Raw genomic sequence first — 19,571 nt, 5'->3', positions numbered from 1 at the left:
GAAAATACAAGAAACATAATATCAGAGCTCAAATCAATGAGGAAAACCTTCCACTTCAAGTTGTAAATATGTGAGTTTTTTTTTTAATATCAGAAGCCATTTAAAGTCATTTTTTAAATTGGATACAATAGAATATATTTTTAAAGTAAAATTACCAAAATCCAATTACTCTCAGGTAATGGTTGCTACTATTATATCTTTCCAGATTTCTTCTAGATATGTAGATTTTTCCCCCAAAATAACATTATATGATACATTCATTGTTTTGATCTGTCACTAAAAAGAAATATTACCTTGTCCATAAATTAAATTCTACATTATCAATTTGAATGACTGTAATACTAGATTATCCTATTGTATCATAACTTATTGAAACAATTTTATATGGGGCACCTGGGTGGCTCAGTTGGTTGAACATTCGACTTTGGCTCAGGTCATGATCTCATGGTTCGTGAGTTTGAGCCCCACATCAGGCTCTATGCGGATGGCTCAGAGCCTGGAGCCTACTTTGGATTCTGTGTCTCCCTCTCTTTCTGGCCTCCTCCACTCACGCTGTGTGTCTCTCTCTCTCAAAAATAAATAAATATTTAAAAAAAGAAAAAGAAGAAAAGAATTTTATTTATCAGATACTAACTTAAATTCTAATTTCTTCTAATTTCTTTTGCTAGCAACTTTTTTTGTACTTACGATATTAAGCACTTGGTTTATTAACTCTTTAGCACAAATTCCTAAAGTAGGATTTCTGCATGGAAGGATTTGCATATTTTAGGTTTTGACACATATTTCCAGAATGACCCCAGAAAGTTTGTCCTTATATACACTCCTACCAACCATACGTGGAGTTGACCATCTTTTAAAATGTGGACTGATCAATTATATTTCTCTGTGAATTTGACCCATTTTTGTTTTAAAGTATGTTTCTTATTGATTGACAAACGCTCTTTATACATCAAAGATATTAAGCTGATTTTATATCATGTTTTTATGTATATTTCCCCAGGTTTTTAATTTATTTTTAGTTAACTTCTTTTTCATGCTTTTAAAACATAAAAGTTTCGTATTTTTCATCAAATCTAATCATACTTGGCAAAATGCTTACAAAGTTCTCTATCCCCAAAATTATAAAAATATTTAGTTAAATTTCATTCTAATATTTTAATTATTTTTTGACATTTATATTACTAAGAGGACAAAGTCTTCAGTCTTCTTTTCCCATGAGAAGTCATAAAGTATTATCATTTATTTCAGTTCATAGCATCTACTTCTAAAAACAAATCAAACATTCGAACACAATATTAAGCTGCTTCTTTACAAAACCTTAATCATCAGTTAAAACTAGAAAACTAACATATCACTTGATCTAGTGAGCTTGCTTCTGGACTTACAGATACACACGAAAATGTAATTAAAAAATGTTGAGAGCAGCATTATTTGAAAATAGTAATTAGGCCCAACTAGGCAAACTGAAGAGGTTAATTTATGACTTCTGTGACCCTGCACCTCCTGTATATTCTACAAGCCTGACTCCCAGTGCTACCTACCCACCCCTAATTTCCATATTCCTTCTCTGACCCCTGCCTCGTCAGACTGCTATGCTCACCTGGCTAGCATACCCCCATTCCAGTCTAGCCCACATGACCAATGCTTATTCTTGATCTGTCCAATTGTCATATTCCTATGAAAACCATTCTCTACCTTAGTAGCCAATGTATTTTCCCATTGCATTCTACAAAGGATTAAGGAGATCTTACAGACACAACAACAAAACACACATAATAAAATAAAATGTAAGTAACTGTTAAGAGACTACACTTGAAAAAGTATGGAGTAGGGGTGACCGGGTGTCTCAATCTTGGTTAAGTGTCAAAATCTTGGTTTTGACAGGGGTCATAATCTTGCAATGGGTGAGTTCGAGTCTCGCACTGACAGTGCAGACCTTGCTTGGGATTCTCTCTCCCTCTCTGTCTGCCCCTCCCCTGCTCATGCTCTCGAGAGAAAGAAAGAAAGAAAGAAAGAAAGAAAGAAAGAAAGAAAGAAAGAAGGATGGAGTAGGAAATTAAGCCACATATGTTTTTTTTAAATAATGTTTACTTATTTCTTAAAGAGAGAGAGAAAAAGAGAGAGAGAGAGAGAACAAGTAGGGGAGAGACAGACACAGAATCCAAAGCAGGCTCCAGTCTCTGAGCTGACAGCACAGAGCCCAATGCGGGGCTTGAACTTGTGAACTGTGAGCTCATGACCTGAGCCAAAGCCAGACACCCAACCGACTGAGCCACCCAGGTGCCCCAAACCACATATGTGTTTTTGAGTATATGAGAGTCAAAGGAGGGGGAAATGGCCCGATACTTAGTCTTCATCATCTAAGAGGAAGAATCTCACTGGTTTCCCAGGGAGCTCTCCCTTACCCTTGGATCAAGGACAAATGTTTCCCTGGTTTCCCCTGCGGTCTCAAATCTGGGACACTGAGTAGATCCTGGCCTTAATATAATCCTAAAGTGGGCTCTTCTTTGTAGCCCACTTTGTATTTCTTGTTACAGGCGATAACATAATCCCAAACGCAGAATACCGTTCAAAAAGCATTCTGCTGTTTGTTAGGTGGCAGTAAAAAACACAGAGTGCCAGTTCTAGGCAATGTGTTGTTCCTGGATGCTGTCATACTTAGTATTCCTATTGGATCATACTAAAAGAAACTTTAAAGAAAAAATTCACTTTTCAACAGGAATTAAATGGTTCTAATAGTAGGAATACAAGGAATCTAGGAAAATCAACAGAGAAGTTTATTTAAGAGGATTTCTATAGGCCCCAAACATTCAGGTTAAAACATAAAAATCACCCAAGTATAACAGAATTGGAAAAAGAAACATCAAGAAATATGTTGTTTGCAGAAATATGTTGTTTGATGTTTATTATACTTTTATTTCAAGGAAAGTGCTTGGTTCTTTTTTCATCTAGTGTATTCTCTTCTTTCTTAGCCTATTTCCTTCAGATATAATTTCATTGCAGCAAATACCTAGACTATTTTCTATTGTTGAACCATATTTCAGTCATCCCAACTACTTGAATTTTTAAATTTTATGTGGGATATGAAAGTCCTTGGACATACAGATATTCTTATTGAAAAGAATTTTGTCCTCAGATGGCCAAATATCTGATTTGACAAAAAAATCAAATAAACCTATTTTGCTGTCATACAGAAATAGTAGAAAATCCCTGAAATTGGAGTCATCAACCCTGGTTAAAAGTCTCTATCTTTCTATGAGTTTGACTATTTTAGAATCCACATGTAAGTGAGATCATGCAGTATTTGTCTTTTTGTGTCTGGCTTATTTCACTTAGCATAACATGCTCTACTCACAGAAACAGAATAGAAAGATGGTAATGGGGGAGGGGGAGGAGGAGGTAGGGAAGATGGGACTTAAAAATACTTTATTGTATACTTGAAATGTGTTAACAGGGGTAGATCTTATGTGTTTTCATGACAACAAAAAAACAAGAAAAAAGAATATTTAAAAAAAAATTCTCCATCTTTTACCAAGTCAGATTGATTCTCAAAAAATAAACAATCTTCTCTGCTCACCCCTGAAGTGAGGAGTTTTGGGTTAAGTCACCTCTGCAGCTTTAATGATCAGTTTGTTGGTGATACCTGCATGTGCTCTGAACAATGATTGCAGTTCTTCACGCTATCAAGAGCCCCTGGACCTGGTGAGGTCCAAGTGTCTCCGAGTGCAGGGGGATAGTACTTAAGAGGGCCTGATTCTTCTTTTCCTTTAAAGGAGGAGGTGAGGGGGGCGCCTGGGTGACTCAGTCGGGTAAGTGTCTGACTTTGGCTCAGGTCATGATCTCGCTGTCCGCGAGTTCAAGCTCCGTGTCGTGCTCTGTGCTGACAACTCAGAGCCTGGAGTCTGTTTCGGATTCTGTGTCTCCCTCTCTCTCTGACCCTCCCCCGTTCATGCTCTGTCTCTGTCTCAAAAATAAATAAACGCTAAAAAAATTTAATTAAAAAAAATTAAGGAGGAGGTGAGGATTAAGTAGTCAGGCTATTTAATTAACTGCTTAAGCCTTATCTCCCCACTATAATTCTGATAAGCCAAAGTAAGTTCCAGAATCTCTGATCTGGCAGAAATGTTTCAGGGGGAAACTCTGCAGTCTATTAAACAAAAATTATTCACTGGACACTATTTAAAATGGCAAGACAGATTTTATTCAAAACTATTGCAACAGGGGTCAAAACTATTACAATAAAGGAGAGAAATTAAGTTCAATTCCAAATACAAGGACAGTGGGGATTTATAGCCCAGGAGCAGAGTAAGTGGTTCAGTAGGTGGAAAATTACTAAAAGGACACATCAAAGACAAAGGGATCCTTACTAAACTGGCTTAACAGGACTCTTGCAAAGACAAGCCAAAGACTTAGTTACAAGGAGTTATATATCAAAGATCAGGGATGAAACATTTGATCAGATACCAAAGGTAGGGTCTTCTTGCTAAACTGATTTAGCAGGATTCTCAGCAAGGAAAGAAGAGAAGGCCAAGGTCAAGGTGCTCAATTAACATTGGTCTTTGTCAAGTCAGAAAAACTACTTGCATCTGAATCCTTGACTTGCCACTCACTAACTTTACAATTGTGCAAATGTGGGCAAGTCATTAACTGCTCTAAACTTCAGCTTCCCTTATATAACACGGAGATGATCATCACCACTCTCTAGACCCCACACAAACATCATAAGAATAAAAATCAAGATATTTCAGGTGAAAGACTTTGGTAAAGAGTAAAGTTCTGCATACATACTCTTGCAGGACAGAAGGCAAGACATAGTCAAATGACCATAGTCCTGCCATCTCCCTCTTTCAGAGGGAAGGCATCAGAGTGTGATGGCTCTTGCTGTCTGCTCAGGGTATTTCCAATAGGAAAGAAGAATCATCAGGATAAAGAATTTCCAGGCCACAAGAGGGGAGACCCTAGCCCAGTTTTTCTGAGTAGTCATGATCTGGATGCTCAAGATAGCCTTAAGACAATATAGGATAAATGATGCTGTCCCTTCATGACACCATACACCTAACCCTAATGTACCTTCTCCCAAGATAGACATGGAGGAGGGTGGTCCCAACCATGGGCCAGAGCAACCACACCAATGTGAAGGAATTTGTCTTCCTAGAACTCACTCACTTCCAGGAGCTGGAATGTTTCTTGTTTGTGGCCTTCCTTGCTGTATATGTAACCACCATGCTGGGCAATGCCCTCATTGTGCTGACCATCACCTGTGAGTCCCACCTTCACACTCCCATGTACTTTCTGCTGCGGAACAAATCGGTCCTGGACATTGTTTTTTCATCTGTCACTGTTCCCAAGTTCCTGGTGGATCTGTTATCAGAGAGGAAAACCATCTCCTACAATGGCTGCATGGCACAGATCTTCTTCTTCCATTTTGCTGGTGGGGCAGATATTTTCTTCCTCTCCGTGATGGCCTATGACAGATACCTTGCAATCGCCAAACCCCTGCATTATGTGACCATTATGAAGAGAGAGGTGTGGGTGGGCTTGGTGGTGGCTTCCTGGGTGGGCGGTGGTTTGCACTCAATTGTCCAGATAATTCTGATGCTTCCACTCTCTTTCTGTGGCCCCAACATCCTGGATGCCTTCTACTGTGATGTGCCCCAAGTAGTTAAGCTGGCTTGCACCGATACCTTTGCTCTGGAACTTCTCATGATCTCTAACAATGGGTTGGTGACCCTGCTATGGTTCCTCTTGCTCCTGGGATCCTACACTGTTATTCTGGTGATGCTGAGATCTCACTCTGGGGCAGGACGGAACAAGGCCCTGTCCACCTGCACCTCCCATATCCTCGTGGTGACTCTGCACTTTGTGCCTTGTGTCTACATCTACTGCCGGCCCTTCACTACACTGCCCATGGACACAGCTGTGTCCATCAATAACACGGTCATTACGCCCATGCTGAACCCCATGATTTATACCCTGAGGAACCAGGAGATGAAGTCTGCCATGAAAAGACTACACAGAAGGCTTGGACCTTCTGAGAGCAGTAAGCTGGGGTGAGCACTCACACTGAGACCGGAAATCTATGCTCTGCTTTCCTCAAACTGCTGTCCTGGGGCAACAGACTGCTAGCTCGTTTGCCAGTCATTTCTGAATATCCTCATAGCCATTCAACTCTCTTCCAGGAAGGATGAGATGAGGCTGAACATGAGCTATTGGGCTTGTGACCTTGGGAGAACTAGGGGATATAAGGTGAAAATCAATAACCTGATGCTATTTTGGTATAACCTGTGATTCTCGATGCTAACATATTTTCCTTACTTTTACCACCTAAAATATGGAAATGACACTGTCTGTTCACAGGGTTGCCATGAGAATGAAGAATAATAAATGCTAAGAGGGTGGTCATTAGCACTGCTCATGGCGTTAATCAGGCACAGAATCCAGGTTCCCTATTGTCTAGCCCTCTAATCTTAAATATGCATATATGGAAATTATGGATGTGTTTATTTCATGCATGCTCTCTCTGGTGGCTCTGTATTTCCAGTTAATTACTAAAATCATTCCTTGATTTAATATTTTGAGTACAGAATCTTCAATATATTTTACCTACTAGTGAAAAGAGAAGAAATATTTTAAGTCATGTTTAGTCAGATATATACATGGACAAATCTACGCTTGGACCAAGAATCTCCTGTTCTCAGGTCCATTCTACTAATTTGCCCACTGAAACTAACCTTAAAAGTGCTTGTATGGTTTGGGAATATATCTGCACAAAAGCCACAATGGTTATTTATTTATTTATTTATAATGTTTGTTTTTGAGAGAAAGAGAGAGAGAGAATGCACAGGCAGGGCTGGGGCAGAGAGAAGGGACAGAGGATCCAAAGCAGACTCTGTGCGATGAGCAGAGAGCCTGAGGTGAGGTTTAAACTCATGAACGGCAAGATCATGACCTGAACCAAAGTCGGACACTCAACCTATTGAGCCGCCCAGGTGTCCCGGTAATTTAATTTATGTTAACCTAAACTTTCTTTTTCCCTCTCCTCTCCCCATCTCACCTTCAGAGATTTTATAGCTGGAGCAACACTACGGGTTTTGTCTACGTATGCACGGCAAGCAAGACAAGTCGCTTAGAACAGCAACAACAAAAATACCTAAGAAATACCTTTTCACACATTCAGGACCCGTTTTGTGTTCCAGGAGAGGAAAGAAATATATCGCATGCAGGGTCACTTAGGAACAGCCATTGGGTCTGTGTTGTGCTCCACCTCTCTCCTAAGAAAAGGATTCCCAGGAAATAAATATGTAGAAAGACAATAAATGTCCCTTCATCCCCTATGCTCATCTCAAGTGCCACCCTTCAGCCTACAGGAGTCATTCAAAAATTGGACAATTAGTAAAGAAACTCAGGAAATTACAACCTCCAGGACAATTTTTTGCAAATTGTTATAATGCATTACTATTTGGCTAAAAAGGTCCTGGTAGGTGGTATATACCTGTGATCTTCTCTGAGTCCTACAAAACAGAGATAGTAGGCCAAGACTTTTAATCATATGGCAGCACTTCTCAAATTTTTCCAAATCATTGTGTCCCAAGGAAGTTTATTAGATATTTTCCTTTTTTTAAGTTTATTTATTTATTTTGAGAGAGAGAGTAAAAGCAGGGGAGGGGCAGGGAGAGAGGGAGAGAGAGAAACCCAAGCAGGCTGCATGCTGTCAGCGCAGAGCCCAGTGCAGGACTCAATCTCATGACCGTGAAATCATGACCTGAACAGAAATCAAGAGTCGAGTCAGACAATTAACCACCTAAGCCACACAGGTGTCCCAGATATTTTTCCTAATTGTTCTCCCACAAGAAAATTTAATACCAAAGATAGACTGTGTATCCTTTAATGTACTGAGGCTCTTTGAAGGCCACACATCATTGTAATATCTAACATTTTTGTCGTCCTTAAAAACCAGTTTTTGTCCCCTTCAGCATGCTGCTCACATTGAGAATGAATGATCATATGGGATTAGATGTTTCTATTAATATGTTTCCCTAAAACCCAGAGAATCAGAACAGATAGATTTATGTCTTCTGGGGTTTTACAAGAATGTAGAAAGCAAAGAAACATGGGCATCTGTATATGTGCGTGCGTGTGTGTGTGTGTGTGTGTGTGTGTGTGGACTTGTATGCAATAATGACTTGGAAACTTTAATAATTCCCGCTGGAACTCCAAAATGATCGAAGAGGGTCCGTTCTCTTTCCACACTCACATCCAATAAATTCCCTTCGCTAATTCTCATGTTAGGCTTGGGCCTGAGGGACCAGTATACACAGTAGGGACACTTTGGGACAGGCAGAAGAGCCAAGATGACATGATCCCTGAGTCTGCCCTTTCCAATGTGAAGGTGGAAGACAAGACCTTGAAGTCTAATGTAACCAATCGTGAGAAGGACTTGACGTTCTAACACGAAGGTTCCCTGGCATCATACACACTGGCACCCCACTGGGTCTCAGGTGGCGTGAATTCCTGGTTGGATACCAAAGGTTTAGGTAAGGACATGGAACAGTCAGTGTGAGACACTGTGGGTTATGCATGAACAAGATGAGCATGAAAAATGTGCCCGGTGTACCAGACACTGTAAAAAAGGATCAAAAGTTTAGTGAGAGAAAATGGAAGTGGATGTTAAATGCTGGGAAAGGAGGGATATCTTTCTAGGGAGAAAGGGCCCCCGACACGGGGTCAGCAGCTTGTATTTGGTGAAACAACTGAGATGCATTTGGAGAGATTTTGTTGCAGCTTAGGGTCTGTCCATGGGGATCGCAGAGTGTTTTTACACAAGATGGGTACTTCCTTAAAAAAACAAACAAACAAAAAACAAACAAACAAAAAAAGACTTTAAAATGCCTCAAATTCCCTTAAAAGCTGTAGAGGTTTCAAAGGCAGTTCCATATCCACACATGGCCCATGACTCACTGGGTCTCTTTGGCCTTTGATCCAGAGGCAGCTTTATTCCCAAACCTGATGACCTAGCACATGAACGCTCCAGTCCACTTGGGTAACCCACACAAGTTCACCGAAACACAAACAAGCAAGTGATTTCAAAGAGAAACTGTTGTTCTGTTGAATAACATTTTATATTCTGCAAAAGTCTTCTTAAATAACTCTTCAGGGAAAACAGGGATGATCCTGTTTTCAGGGGGAAAGGAAAGGAATCAAGTTAATTGAGTGCCTACTATGTGCCGGGTACTTTACAGACATGAACGTAGTTGCTCCTTATGCTACCCAATAAAGTAAGTATTATGCTTCCAAGTTTACAGAGGAGGAAAGTAGAGGACTTGCTCCAAGTAACAAAGAAACAAGAGGCAGAATTCCAGCCCAGGTATGCCCTACTCCAAAACCCTTAATATTGTTCCACACCAATAAGACTGTTTTACAACTGAGGATATGAGGCACAGAGAGGAGTGACTTTTTCAAGGTCACAAAGCTATTTTATAGCCTGGAAAATGCATCTCTCTCTGGCATCCCTGAGGTCAAGTCAAGGACATTAACAAAAGAATTTCTTAGCCTGTGTTTGTCAAGATCTTTCTCACTCACCCAACACTCCAGTGCCAATGCTTATAAGGCATGATGTGCACTTATCAACTACATTTGTTCATTAATCTAAAAAGCATTTAGTGGCACCTAATATATGCTCCAGACTAGGTAAAGCTTTGATGATCTCAGGATGAATGGAACCCTGAGCAGGCAGGATGAACTTGAGGGGTAATGGGGAAATTATAGTGAACAAAGGAGAGACAGATTTGTAAGAAATTAGATGGAAAAATCTGTTACAAGCGCCAGAAGAGAAGTCAATGCAGGGAATGATGAGTCACAAAGGGGTGTCAGGAAAGTTTTCACAGAAAACGAGACTCTGAACCTGAGTATTGAAAGATCAGTGTTTGTGAAGGTGGAAAAATAGGAGATTCTGGAAGTGGCGGTTGGGGAGGGCATGATGGATAGAGGGAACAATGGGAGCACAGATCCAACACAGATCCAAAGGCGTTAGCCAGCAATAATTTGCATAACATTTAAACACCCTGAGGGGCACCTCGGTGGCTCAGTCCCAGTTAAGTGTTTGACTGTTGATTTTGGCTCAGGCCTCCCGGTTCATGATTTCGAGCCCCATGGTGGGCTCCACACTGACTGTGGAGCCTGCCTGGGATTCTCTCTCTCTCCCTTCACCTCTCTCAAAATAAACAGAATAAATTTTAAACAATTTAAACACCCGAAACAGAGAATCAAAGGAAACAGGACACCAGATATCAAGAGGAGTTTAGTCTTTATTGTGTAGGCAATAGGGAACCATTGAAGATTTTCAAAGGACTGTATGGTGCCATTTGTGACTTATAATTACATTTCTGGAAAAGACAGGATGAATTAGACAAAACTACACTGAAGGAAAGGACACCAGTTAGGAAACTTGCAACCATCTAAGGAGAAATGACAAGGGGTTAACTGAAGACCAAGAAAAGGGGGCAAATTGAGACAAGTGAGGAAAGTAAAATCCTCAGAACTTTTACACAGTGCCCAGGTTCCTTGCAATGTGAGTGGCTCAGTATAAGCCTTCTGGATAAAACGTGCTACCCACCAGTACCTGCTGCAGAGATGACTGTGCCCACAGAGACAGAATAAACAGGAAACAAGGCAAGTAGTGATATTCTCCAGAGCAAATAAGATGCGATGTGTGTTTGGGGTTTATTCAGCCACATGATTTCTTAAGGCTCTCAGAACTTGTTTCTACGCAGACTAAGAGCAATGCTTCCCAGGTGGGCATGATCTGGGGACCACCTAGATGTTCGTGCCAGATGGCTCAGACAGATGTGTAGGCTGAGGAGGGCTTTTTTCCTCTAACTCTGAGTTAATTTTGTCACCACTGCCACCATCATGAAACTTCTCAGAAATTATCAAAATGGCATGGGTGGAATATGTATTTTGCTGAGAGCCAAAGTCTGGCTTCACTGCTAGCTTTCTCTACATCCTTCTGTGTGTCTCTTAAGCCTCCCTGGAACTTTTTTTTTTTTTTTCAGAATTGACACTCAAGCAATAAAAGGTTGCTTGCTCCTGAATCCCAAGGGCAAAATAGAATGAATTGAAAATCCTCTAAATTGGATTTGCCACTCCCTTCCCAAACAGGATGCTTTAGTAAGAGAACATATGGCCTCCCCAGAGGGGGCACTACCATTGTCCCCTTGGCTGTCAATCCGTACTCCATCCAGCAGTGGAAAGCCTAAGCTTATCAGAAACTGCTCTGGGTTGTACAGGAAGGGCTCACCTGTAGTTCCTACAACCCCGTGGTAACCTTGCGCTTCATGCCCTCTATGTATGCATGCCTGGACCGTGCTGTCGTCTTTGTGAGCAGAACCATCTAGAGTATTATCCTGGTCCTCTTCTTCGTGTTAAACCCTAATGTCTGCATATCTATGAAATGAAATTTTTTAAAAAATAAATAAATGAAAAGAAGACTTGTCACTTCTGAAATATAATAGAAGGGCAATGGTCTACAATTCTTTGGACACGGAAAGAGGAAATGGAGGGGCTGATGAGACCCACCATTGAAAGGACCAGAAAATTGTGTAAAGAGTCCCTTATGCAAATTATTCTTGGATTTATATAGCCTGAAGCTGGCAGGCAGCACGGAAGAGTAGAAAGATCCTAGAACCAAGAGACAGAAGAGACTTGTGTTACTACTTTTCCTGTGCCACTGATTTTCTATATGACCGTGAAAAATTGGCTTAATGTTTATTGAGTTCAGTTTCAGTATTAATTGACATGGGAATGCTAACACTTTTCCCCCTAACTTCAGAGCGATATTAGAAATATTGATTGTAGGGGTGCCTGGGTGGCTGAGTCGGTTAAGCGTCCTACTTTGGCTCAGGTCATGATCTTGCAGTTCATGAGTTCAAGGCCCTGTCGGCCTCTGTGCTGATAGCACAGAGCCTGGAGCCTGCTTCAGATTCTGCATCTCCCTCTCTCTCTGCCCCTCCCCCTCTCGCACTCTGTCTCTCTCTCTCTCTCTCTCTCTCTCTCAAAAATAAACTTTGAGGGGCGCCTGGGCAGCTCAGTCGGTTAAGCGTCCAACTTCAGCTCAGATCATGATCTCGAGGTTTATGAATTCAAGCCCCGCGTCGGGCTCTGTGCTGACAGCTCAGAGCCTGGAGCCTGCTTCAGATTCCATGTCTCGCTCTCTCTCTGCCTCCCCTGCTCATTCTCTGTGTCTTTCTATCTCAAAAATAAATAAAACATTTAAAATTTTTTAAAAAATAAGTAAAAAATAAACTTTGAAAAAAATTGATTGTTATTAGGTGTGCAGTAGCTTATAAAATTATAACATGCTGTTCAAATCGATCCCTATTATGTTGTCACTGAAAGGCCTATGAGTGTTGGTTTATTCCAATGGCTCTTAAGGAAACAAAGTGCAATGAGAATAAAATCAGAGATGCTCCGGTTCATGGAACACCTTCCACGAAGCCTTCCTCAGTTCTCTTCCTCAGCAACCTCTAGGGGTGGATTTTAACAGATGTCAAAGGCCCCAACGAGTACAGTAGGGAAACGAATGATCCAGCCCACACCACATTTTAGACTAATGAGGGAGCTGAAGCAAGGAGAAGTGAGTGACTTCCCCAGGTGACACAACAAGTTCATGAAGAATAAGATAATATGATTAAAAATAAGAGCATGAGCAATCTTGAAAAAGAAAACCAAAGCAGGAGGCCTCACAATCCCAGACTTCAAGCTGTATTACAAAGTTTCCACAGATGAGATAAACCTTTGCTTGATTTTTTTTCTTATGTTGATTTATTTTTAAGAGACAGAGACAGAGCATGAGGGGGGTGGGGCAGAGAGGGAGGGAGACCTAGAATCTGAAACCGGATCCAGGCTCTGAGCTGTCAGCACAGAGCCCAAGGCGGTGCTGGAACTCAGGAACTGTGAGATCCTGACCTGAGCCGATGTCGCATGCTTAACTGACTGAGCCATCCAGGCGCCCTCTTTCCTTTTTTTTTTTTTTAATGTTTATTTACTTTTGAGAGAGAGAGAGAGAGAGAGAGAGAGAGAGCACAAGAGGGGGAGGGGCAGAGAGAAAGGGAGACAGAATCCTATGCTTAACCAACTGAAACATCCAGATGCCCCTTTTTTCTTTTTTTTTTTCAATTTATTTTTGAGAGACAGAGAGACAGAGAGACAGAGAGAAAGAGAACAAGAGGGGGAGGGGCAGAGAGAGAGGGAGACACAGAAACCTATGCTTAACCAACTAAGCCACCCAGGCGCCCCAAACTTTGCTTGATTTCAATGCCTCAGTAATATTATTCTCTCTTTCAAAGCTGTACAGGGAGGAAGAAATATCCAATGGGCCTGAGAAATTATACCAAGGTGTCTGAATTTATTTTTTGTGGACTTACCCAGTCTCAAGAGCTGAGCTTGCTCTTATTTTTCTTTTTATCTGTAGTTTATGTAACAACTGTGTTAGCAAATGTTGCCATCATGGTCACTGTGACCTGCGAGTCCCGCCTTCACACGCCCATGTACTTCCTGCTCCGCAATCTCTCCGTCTTGGACATCTGCTTCTCCTCCATCACCGCTCCCAAGGTCCTCGTAGACCTCCTGTCAAGGACGAAGACCATCTCCTTCAATGGTTGCATCACTCAGATCTTCTTCTTCCACCTCCTCGGGGGGGCAGACATTTTTTCTCTCTCTGTCATGGCCTTCGATCGCTACATGGCCATCTCCAAGCCCCTGCACTACGTGACCATCATGAGCAGGGGGCGATGCACTGCCCTCATCGTGGCCTCCTGGGTGGGGGGCTTTGTCCACTCCATCGTGCAGATTTCCCTGTTGCTGCCCCTCCCCTTCTGTGGACCTAATGTTGTTGATGGCTTCTACTGCGACGTCCCCCAGGTCCTCAAACTCGCCTGCACCAACACCTTTGCTCTTGAGGTCTTAATGATTTCCAACAATGGTCTAGTCACTACTTTGTGGTTTGCTCTTCTCCTTGTGTCCTACACAGTCATCTTGATGATGCTGAGGTCTCACGCCGGGGAGGGAAGAAAGAAAGCCATCTCCACCTGCACCGCCCACATCACTGTGGTGACCCTGCACTTTGTGCCCTGCATCTACGTCTACGCCCGGCCCTTCACCGCCCTTCCCATGGACAGAGCTGTCTCCATCACCTTCACGGTCATCATCCCGGTCCTGAACCCCATGATCTACACCCTCAGGAACCAGGAGATGAAGTCAGCCATGAAGAGATTGAAGGGAAGACTTATGTTTTCTGAAAGGGGATAACCTCATTATAGATTGTTGATCAAGATACAAGCATATAATTGAAATATATTCTTAAAATATTAGATGTTACATATTGGGGCTCAGCAATGCGTAGACAATTAACTATAACAGGATGGCACAGACACAAAGGATCAGCGACTTGAAACACTGGTGTTGAGAAGGAACACCAAGTTAAACAGGAAGAACATAGTCCTTGAAGAGCAACTGACAGCAAGGAAGGTACAAATGTGAAATATAATAGAAGGTCTTGGGTGTCCCGGCAACAGGATGAAGGATAGCACTGTGATGTCCAGACATGCAGTAGGCAAGAGACACCTACCTCAACATAGCCAAGCTCTAGTAACTAGGTCCCAGTGCAGCCATGGTTACCTTAAAACTATTTCATAAGCATATACTGTGTACCAAGCACTACTTGTAAACATTTTTCTCTACCTCTGCTTTGTCAGTAACGTTTATACCACAGCCTCAGGCATAAGTCAATTTGATGGTTGAAAAAAGAAAAAGCTATATCCAACCCAATAAATACTTTTATTTTTCCTATGTGCCCTCATTTATCATTTCCCTTACCATAGTGTGTTAAAATACCCCACAAAACTTCACATTAGTAGAGCTGGTTCTCCTTTATATTCCCAGTGTCAGGAATAGTGCCTGACCTGTAAAAAGCTGTAAGTGTTGGTTGAATCTGTGGAATGGAATGGAATGAATGTAAGATGCCAATTTCTACTTAATCTTGGTTTTTAACATTGAAAACTGACTTTATTTTCTGAATATATACTTCTTCATGGAAGCCAAAGGAAATTGAAATGGCTAAATCAGAGTGTACGGTGATCTAATACTCAAGGTCTTAGCATCTAGGTATGTCTTCATAAAATCACCAAATCAGGGGCGCCTGGGTGGCTCAGTCGGTTAAGCGGCTGACTTCGGCTCAGGTCATGATCTCGCGGTCCGTGAGTTCGAGCCCCGCATCAGGCTCTGTGCTGACAGCTTGGAGCCTGGAGCCTGTTTCAGATTCTGTGTCTCCCTCTCTCTGACCCTCCCCTGTTCATGCTCTGTCTCTCCCTGTCTCAAAAATAAATAAAACATTAAAAAAATTTAAAAAAAATAATAAAATCACCAAATCAAGTGTTAGATCCCAAAATGTCTATTGAAAACTGTGTACACAATTGAATAGAAACACCTCAGGGCAGGGGTGCCTGGGTGGCTCAGTCAGTTAAGTGACCGACTTAGGCTCAGGTCATGATGTCAAAGTTTGTGGGTTCAAGCCCCACATCAAGCTCTGTGCTGATGCTGCAGAGTTTGCTTGGGATTTTCTCTCCCTCTCTCTCTCTGCCTCTTTCTCTCTCTCAAAATAAATAAATAAAATTTAAACAAACAACAAAGAAACACCTCAGGGCAAATGAATGTTTTGCAACACTCAAGGCAAATGAAAGTACAAATTCATTGATTTAGAGTTCCAATAAGCCTGTGCTCTGAGGATATCCAGACAACCCCTCGGGATGCCTGGTAACTGTATACAGAAGGACAGGATGTATTTCCCCTTCTCTCCTCTCTCCTCTGTAGCATGGGACCTAGTAAAACTGCCTAAGAAGTTTCATTGAAATGTAACTACAGGTTAATAATAATAAGAAGAAGAAGAATAGTAATAGTAATAATATAGGACCACATTCCCTTATTTTAATTTATTAGGATGAAATGGGTTTTAGACTTTAGCATTTCTTAGATTTTAGAAAGATAATACAGTGCATGTATTGTATGTTACATCATTTCCTCCTTGGGGAGCACCTGATACCCAAACACTTTAATATTTCTGTGATAAGATATATAAATAGTTTCACTGAGTGTAATCAATAAAAAACTATGCATGGCCTCACACTAATTCAGATCAAGTTTTGCCACAAAATTAGTTCAGGTCAGATGAGATTTTACTACCAAATGATTTTCTAAAAACCTTCCAGCATTCAGAGTTCAGAGATTTCAGAATGAAATACAGAAACTGAACAAGAGGGGATCGTAATAAGCAGAATAATCCCCCCACTCAAGGTGTGCAAGTCCGAAACCCCAGGATCTGTGAGTGTGCTACTTCTATGGCAAAGCAGACTAAGAATGCAGATGGCAATAAGGTTGCTACTGAGCTGACCTTTAAATCAAGATTATCCTGTGCTCGCTTCCGCAGCACATATACTAAATCAAGATTATCCTGATTATCTGGGAGGGCCCAATGTAATCACAAGGGTCCTTAACGGTGGAAGACGTAGACAGAAGAAGAGGTCAGAGTAATGTAATGTGAGGAGTATTTGACTTAACATGGCTAGCTTTAATGGTAGAATGATGCGCAAGCCAAGGAACGTAGCTAGGCTCTAGAGGCTGGAAAAAGCAAGAGAATGGATTCTGCCTTAGAACCTCCAGAAAGGAATGCAGTCTGCCAACACCTTGATTTTAGACCAGTTGATACTCATGTCAGATTTCTGACCTACAGAATTGTAAGACAATAAATGCATGTTGTTTTAAGCCACAAAATGTGTGGTGATTTTGTTACAGCAGCAAAAGGAAACCAATACAAGGATAATACTTCTGTTGGAGATGAAGAGGCTGTAGGAGCTAAAGAAAGATGAATGCAAGGGAAAGGGGTCAGGGGTGGGAGGGGGACCAACCAAGGGAGGCTGGTCATGTGCTTCTCCAAGGAGTCCAGGAATGAGCACCACACCCATGCACAAATCTCAAGGACAAGTGCACTGGGCTTGGGGCTCCTGGGTGGCTCAGTTGGTTAACCGTCCAACTTCGGCTCAGGTCATGATTTCATGGTTCATGGGTTCGAGCCCTGTGTCAGGCTCTGTGCTGACAGCTCAAAGCCTGGAGCCTGCTTCTCATTCTGTCTCCCTCTCTCTCCGCCCCTTCCTTCCTCTCTCTCTCTCTCAAAAATAAATAAATACACTAAAACACACACACACACACACACACACACACACACACGCAAAAAGTGCACTGGGCTAGAGGAGCCAATCCCAAGCTGTCACTACTTTATGGACTCTGTATAAGATGGAATAAAACATTTGAATCTGAAGTCAAGACCTCACTTGACACCCTCTGAATTTCCCCATGTAATTGATTAACAGTGAGACCATTTGACACCCAGCAAACTGCTTCTACACTTTATGAAAAGAGACACAGAGATGAAGTTCCAAGTATTTTGTATTTGAATTGAAAAGGTCATCCACCATAAAAATGCCACTTTAACAACAACTATGTGGTAAAAATGAAGCACTACCATATTACATGTACTCATCGATGGTAAGACACATCTTAATTTCAGGGACATTAAACCATGAAAGACCATTTGCATTAACATGGGTGGAGCTACAGAGTATTATGCAAAGTGAAATAAGTCAGTCAGAGAAAGACAAATACCAAGTGATTTCACTCATATATGGTATTTAAGAAACAAAACAAATGAGTACAGACTGTTTTAAGTGCCATATAGTGTGATGAGCACAATCTTTGAATGAAGTAACATGATTTTATTTATATATACAAGTGGTGGTCTTAGAAACATCTTTTTTTCACTAATGCCACTACAGAGTATTTTAAATTCTGTCCATGAGTTGAGAACATTTGTTCCTTGAAAAAACACTATCCACAATGTAATTCTGTCATTCTTCAAAGCATCTTTTATACCTGTGACGTTACATAGTGTGTCCCTTTCACTATGGTGTGTATAGTACATTCTTTAAATGAAATAACACAGTAGTTCTGGCACTTAGAGAAATATCTATTATATATGTTCCTTTACGGAGTGTATGAAGTGTAGCACAATATCTTGAACACATTCTTTCATTGAAATCGTACCTAGATGCAATAGAATTCTATTATTGATTTTTAAAATGTGCAATAAAGAAATATTAAAAAGAAAGGTTCACCTTAGAACTTAAGAAATTCAATATTTAAAGATGTAAGTAATCAGTTCCTGATGTGTGTGCCCATGCGTGGGCACACACACACACACCCACACACACACACACTTTTCCAAAGAGAGACAGATAAAAAGCAAACATACTTTATTTGGTCAATCCTGTGTTTTAGGAATACACAACACTGCCATCAACTCACTAGTACAAAATAGATTTCTTTTTAATTTTTTTAACATGTATTTATTTTCAAGAGACAGAGAGAGACAGAGCACGAGCGGGAGAAGGGCAGAGAGAGAGGGAGACACAGAATGGGAAGCAGGCTGCAGGCTCTGAGCTGTCAGCACAGAGCCCGACATGGGGCTTGAACCCACAAACTGTGAGATCATGATCTGAGCCAAAGTCATACGCTCAACCAACTGAGCCACCCAGGCACCCCCAAAATAGATTTTTTAACGACTAAATTCTGATCAGTTATAACACACATTACATTATTTATATACAGTTCATCAATTTTCTGGTATAAAAAGAAAATTTGAAACTGCTATTTTCCTTATTTTAGGGGACCAAAGATACTACTGTTACAATTCCTCATTTTGGAAACCATAAAGATATTTATCTTATAGGAACCCCCCTTTTTCTCCCCAAATACCCAGACACATCTGAGAGTTACAATTCTCTGGTTGAGTATATAAACAAATGCTATCTATGAACTTGCGTCCTATTAAGGGAAAGAAGTAAAGACTTAGTACACTGAAATGTAGTTTTAAAATTTTATAAGATGAAAGACAGAATATAATTTCCATGGGAAATATAGGTTGCCAAAATTGACTGAATGGGGGGAAAAAATCTTAATAGATCAATAATTATAGATGAATTGAAAAGGTTGTCAGGGCACCTGGGTGGCTCAGTCAGATGAGCATCCGACTTTGGCTCAGGTCATGATCATGTGGTTCGTGAGTTCGAGCCCCACATCAGGTTCACTGCTGTCAGCACAGAGCCTGCTTTGGATTCTCTCTCTCTCTCTGTCCCTCCCTCACTTATGCTCTCTCTCTCTCTCTCTCAAAAATAAACATTAAAAAAATTAAATGTTGTTAAAGATAGACCTTTTGAAAAGGCTCCATGCCCAAATTGTTTCGAGAGTGATTTTTTAAAAATTTTTAAAAAGTTTATTTATTTTGAGAGAGCACAAGCAGGAGAAGGGCAGAGAGACAGGAAGAGAGAGAGAATCCCAAGCAGGTTCCAAGCTATCAGTATGGAGCCCGGTGTAGGGCTCCACAACCATGAGATCCCCACAAACCATGAGATCATGACCTGAGTGGAAACCAAGAGTCAGACACTTTACCGACTGAGCCGCCCAGGAAC

At 41.2% G+C, this 19,571-nt stretch overlaps 2 protein-coding genes across 2 annotated transcripts; both read left to right on the top strand.

Annotated features, from left to right (window-relative positions):
• The first annotated feature begins 5,109 nt into the window (after nt 1-5,109).
• LOC109247018 (olfactory receptor 4D6) lies at nt 5,110-6,054 on the top strand. The gene has a single exon (XM_019415362.1). The coding sequence runs from the start codon at nt 5,110-5,112 to the stop codon at nt 6,052-6,054; it is 945 nt and encodes a 314-aa protein (XP_019270907.1).
• A 7,314-nt stretch (nt 6,055-13,368) lies between these two features.
• Nucleotides 13,369-14,304, top strand: LOC109246970 (olfactory receptor 4D11-like). Its single transcript, XM_019415326.2, has one exon. It carries the CDS (start codon nt 13,369-13,371, stop codon nt 14,302-14,304), a length of 936 nt encoding a protein of 311 aa, XP_019270871.2.
• Nucleotides 14,305-19,571: the final 5,267 nt, after the last annotated feature.

The sequence above is a fragment of the Panthera pardus genome, unplaced genomic scaffold (assembly GCF_024362965.1).
Source record: "Panthera pardus isolate Hobbes unplaced genomic scaffold, ASM2436296v1 HiC_scaffold_12, whole genome shotgun sequence".
NCBI lineage: Eukaryota > Metazoa > Chordata > Mammalia > Carnivora > Felidae > Panthera > Panthera pardus.
Note: the sequence above shows the minus strand (reverse complement) of the source record. Positions and strands in the feature narration are given on the sequence as shown.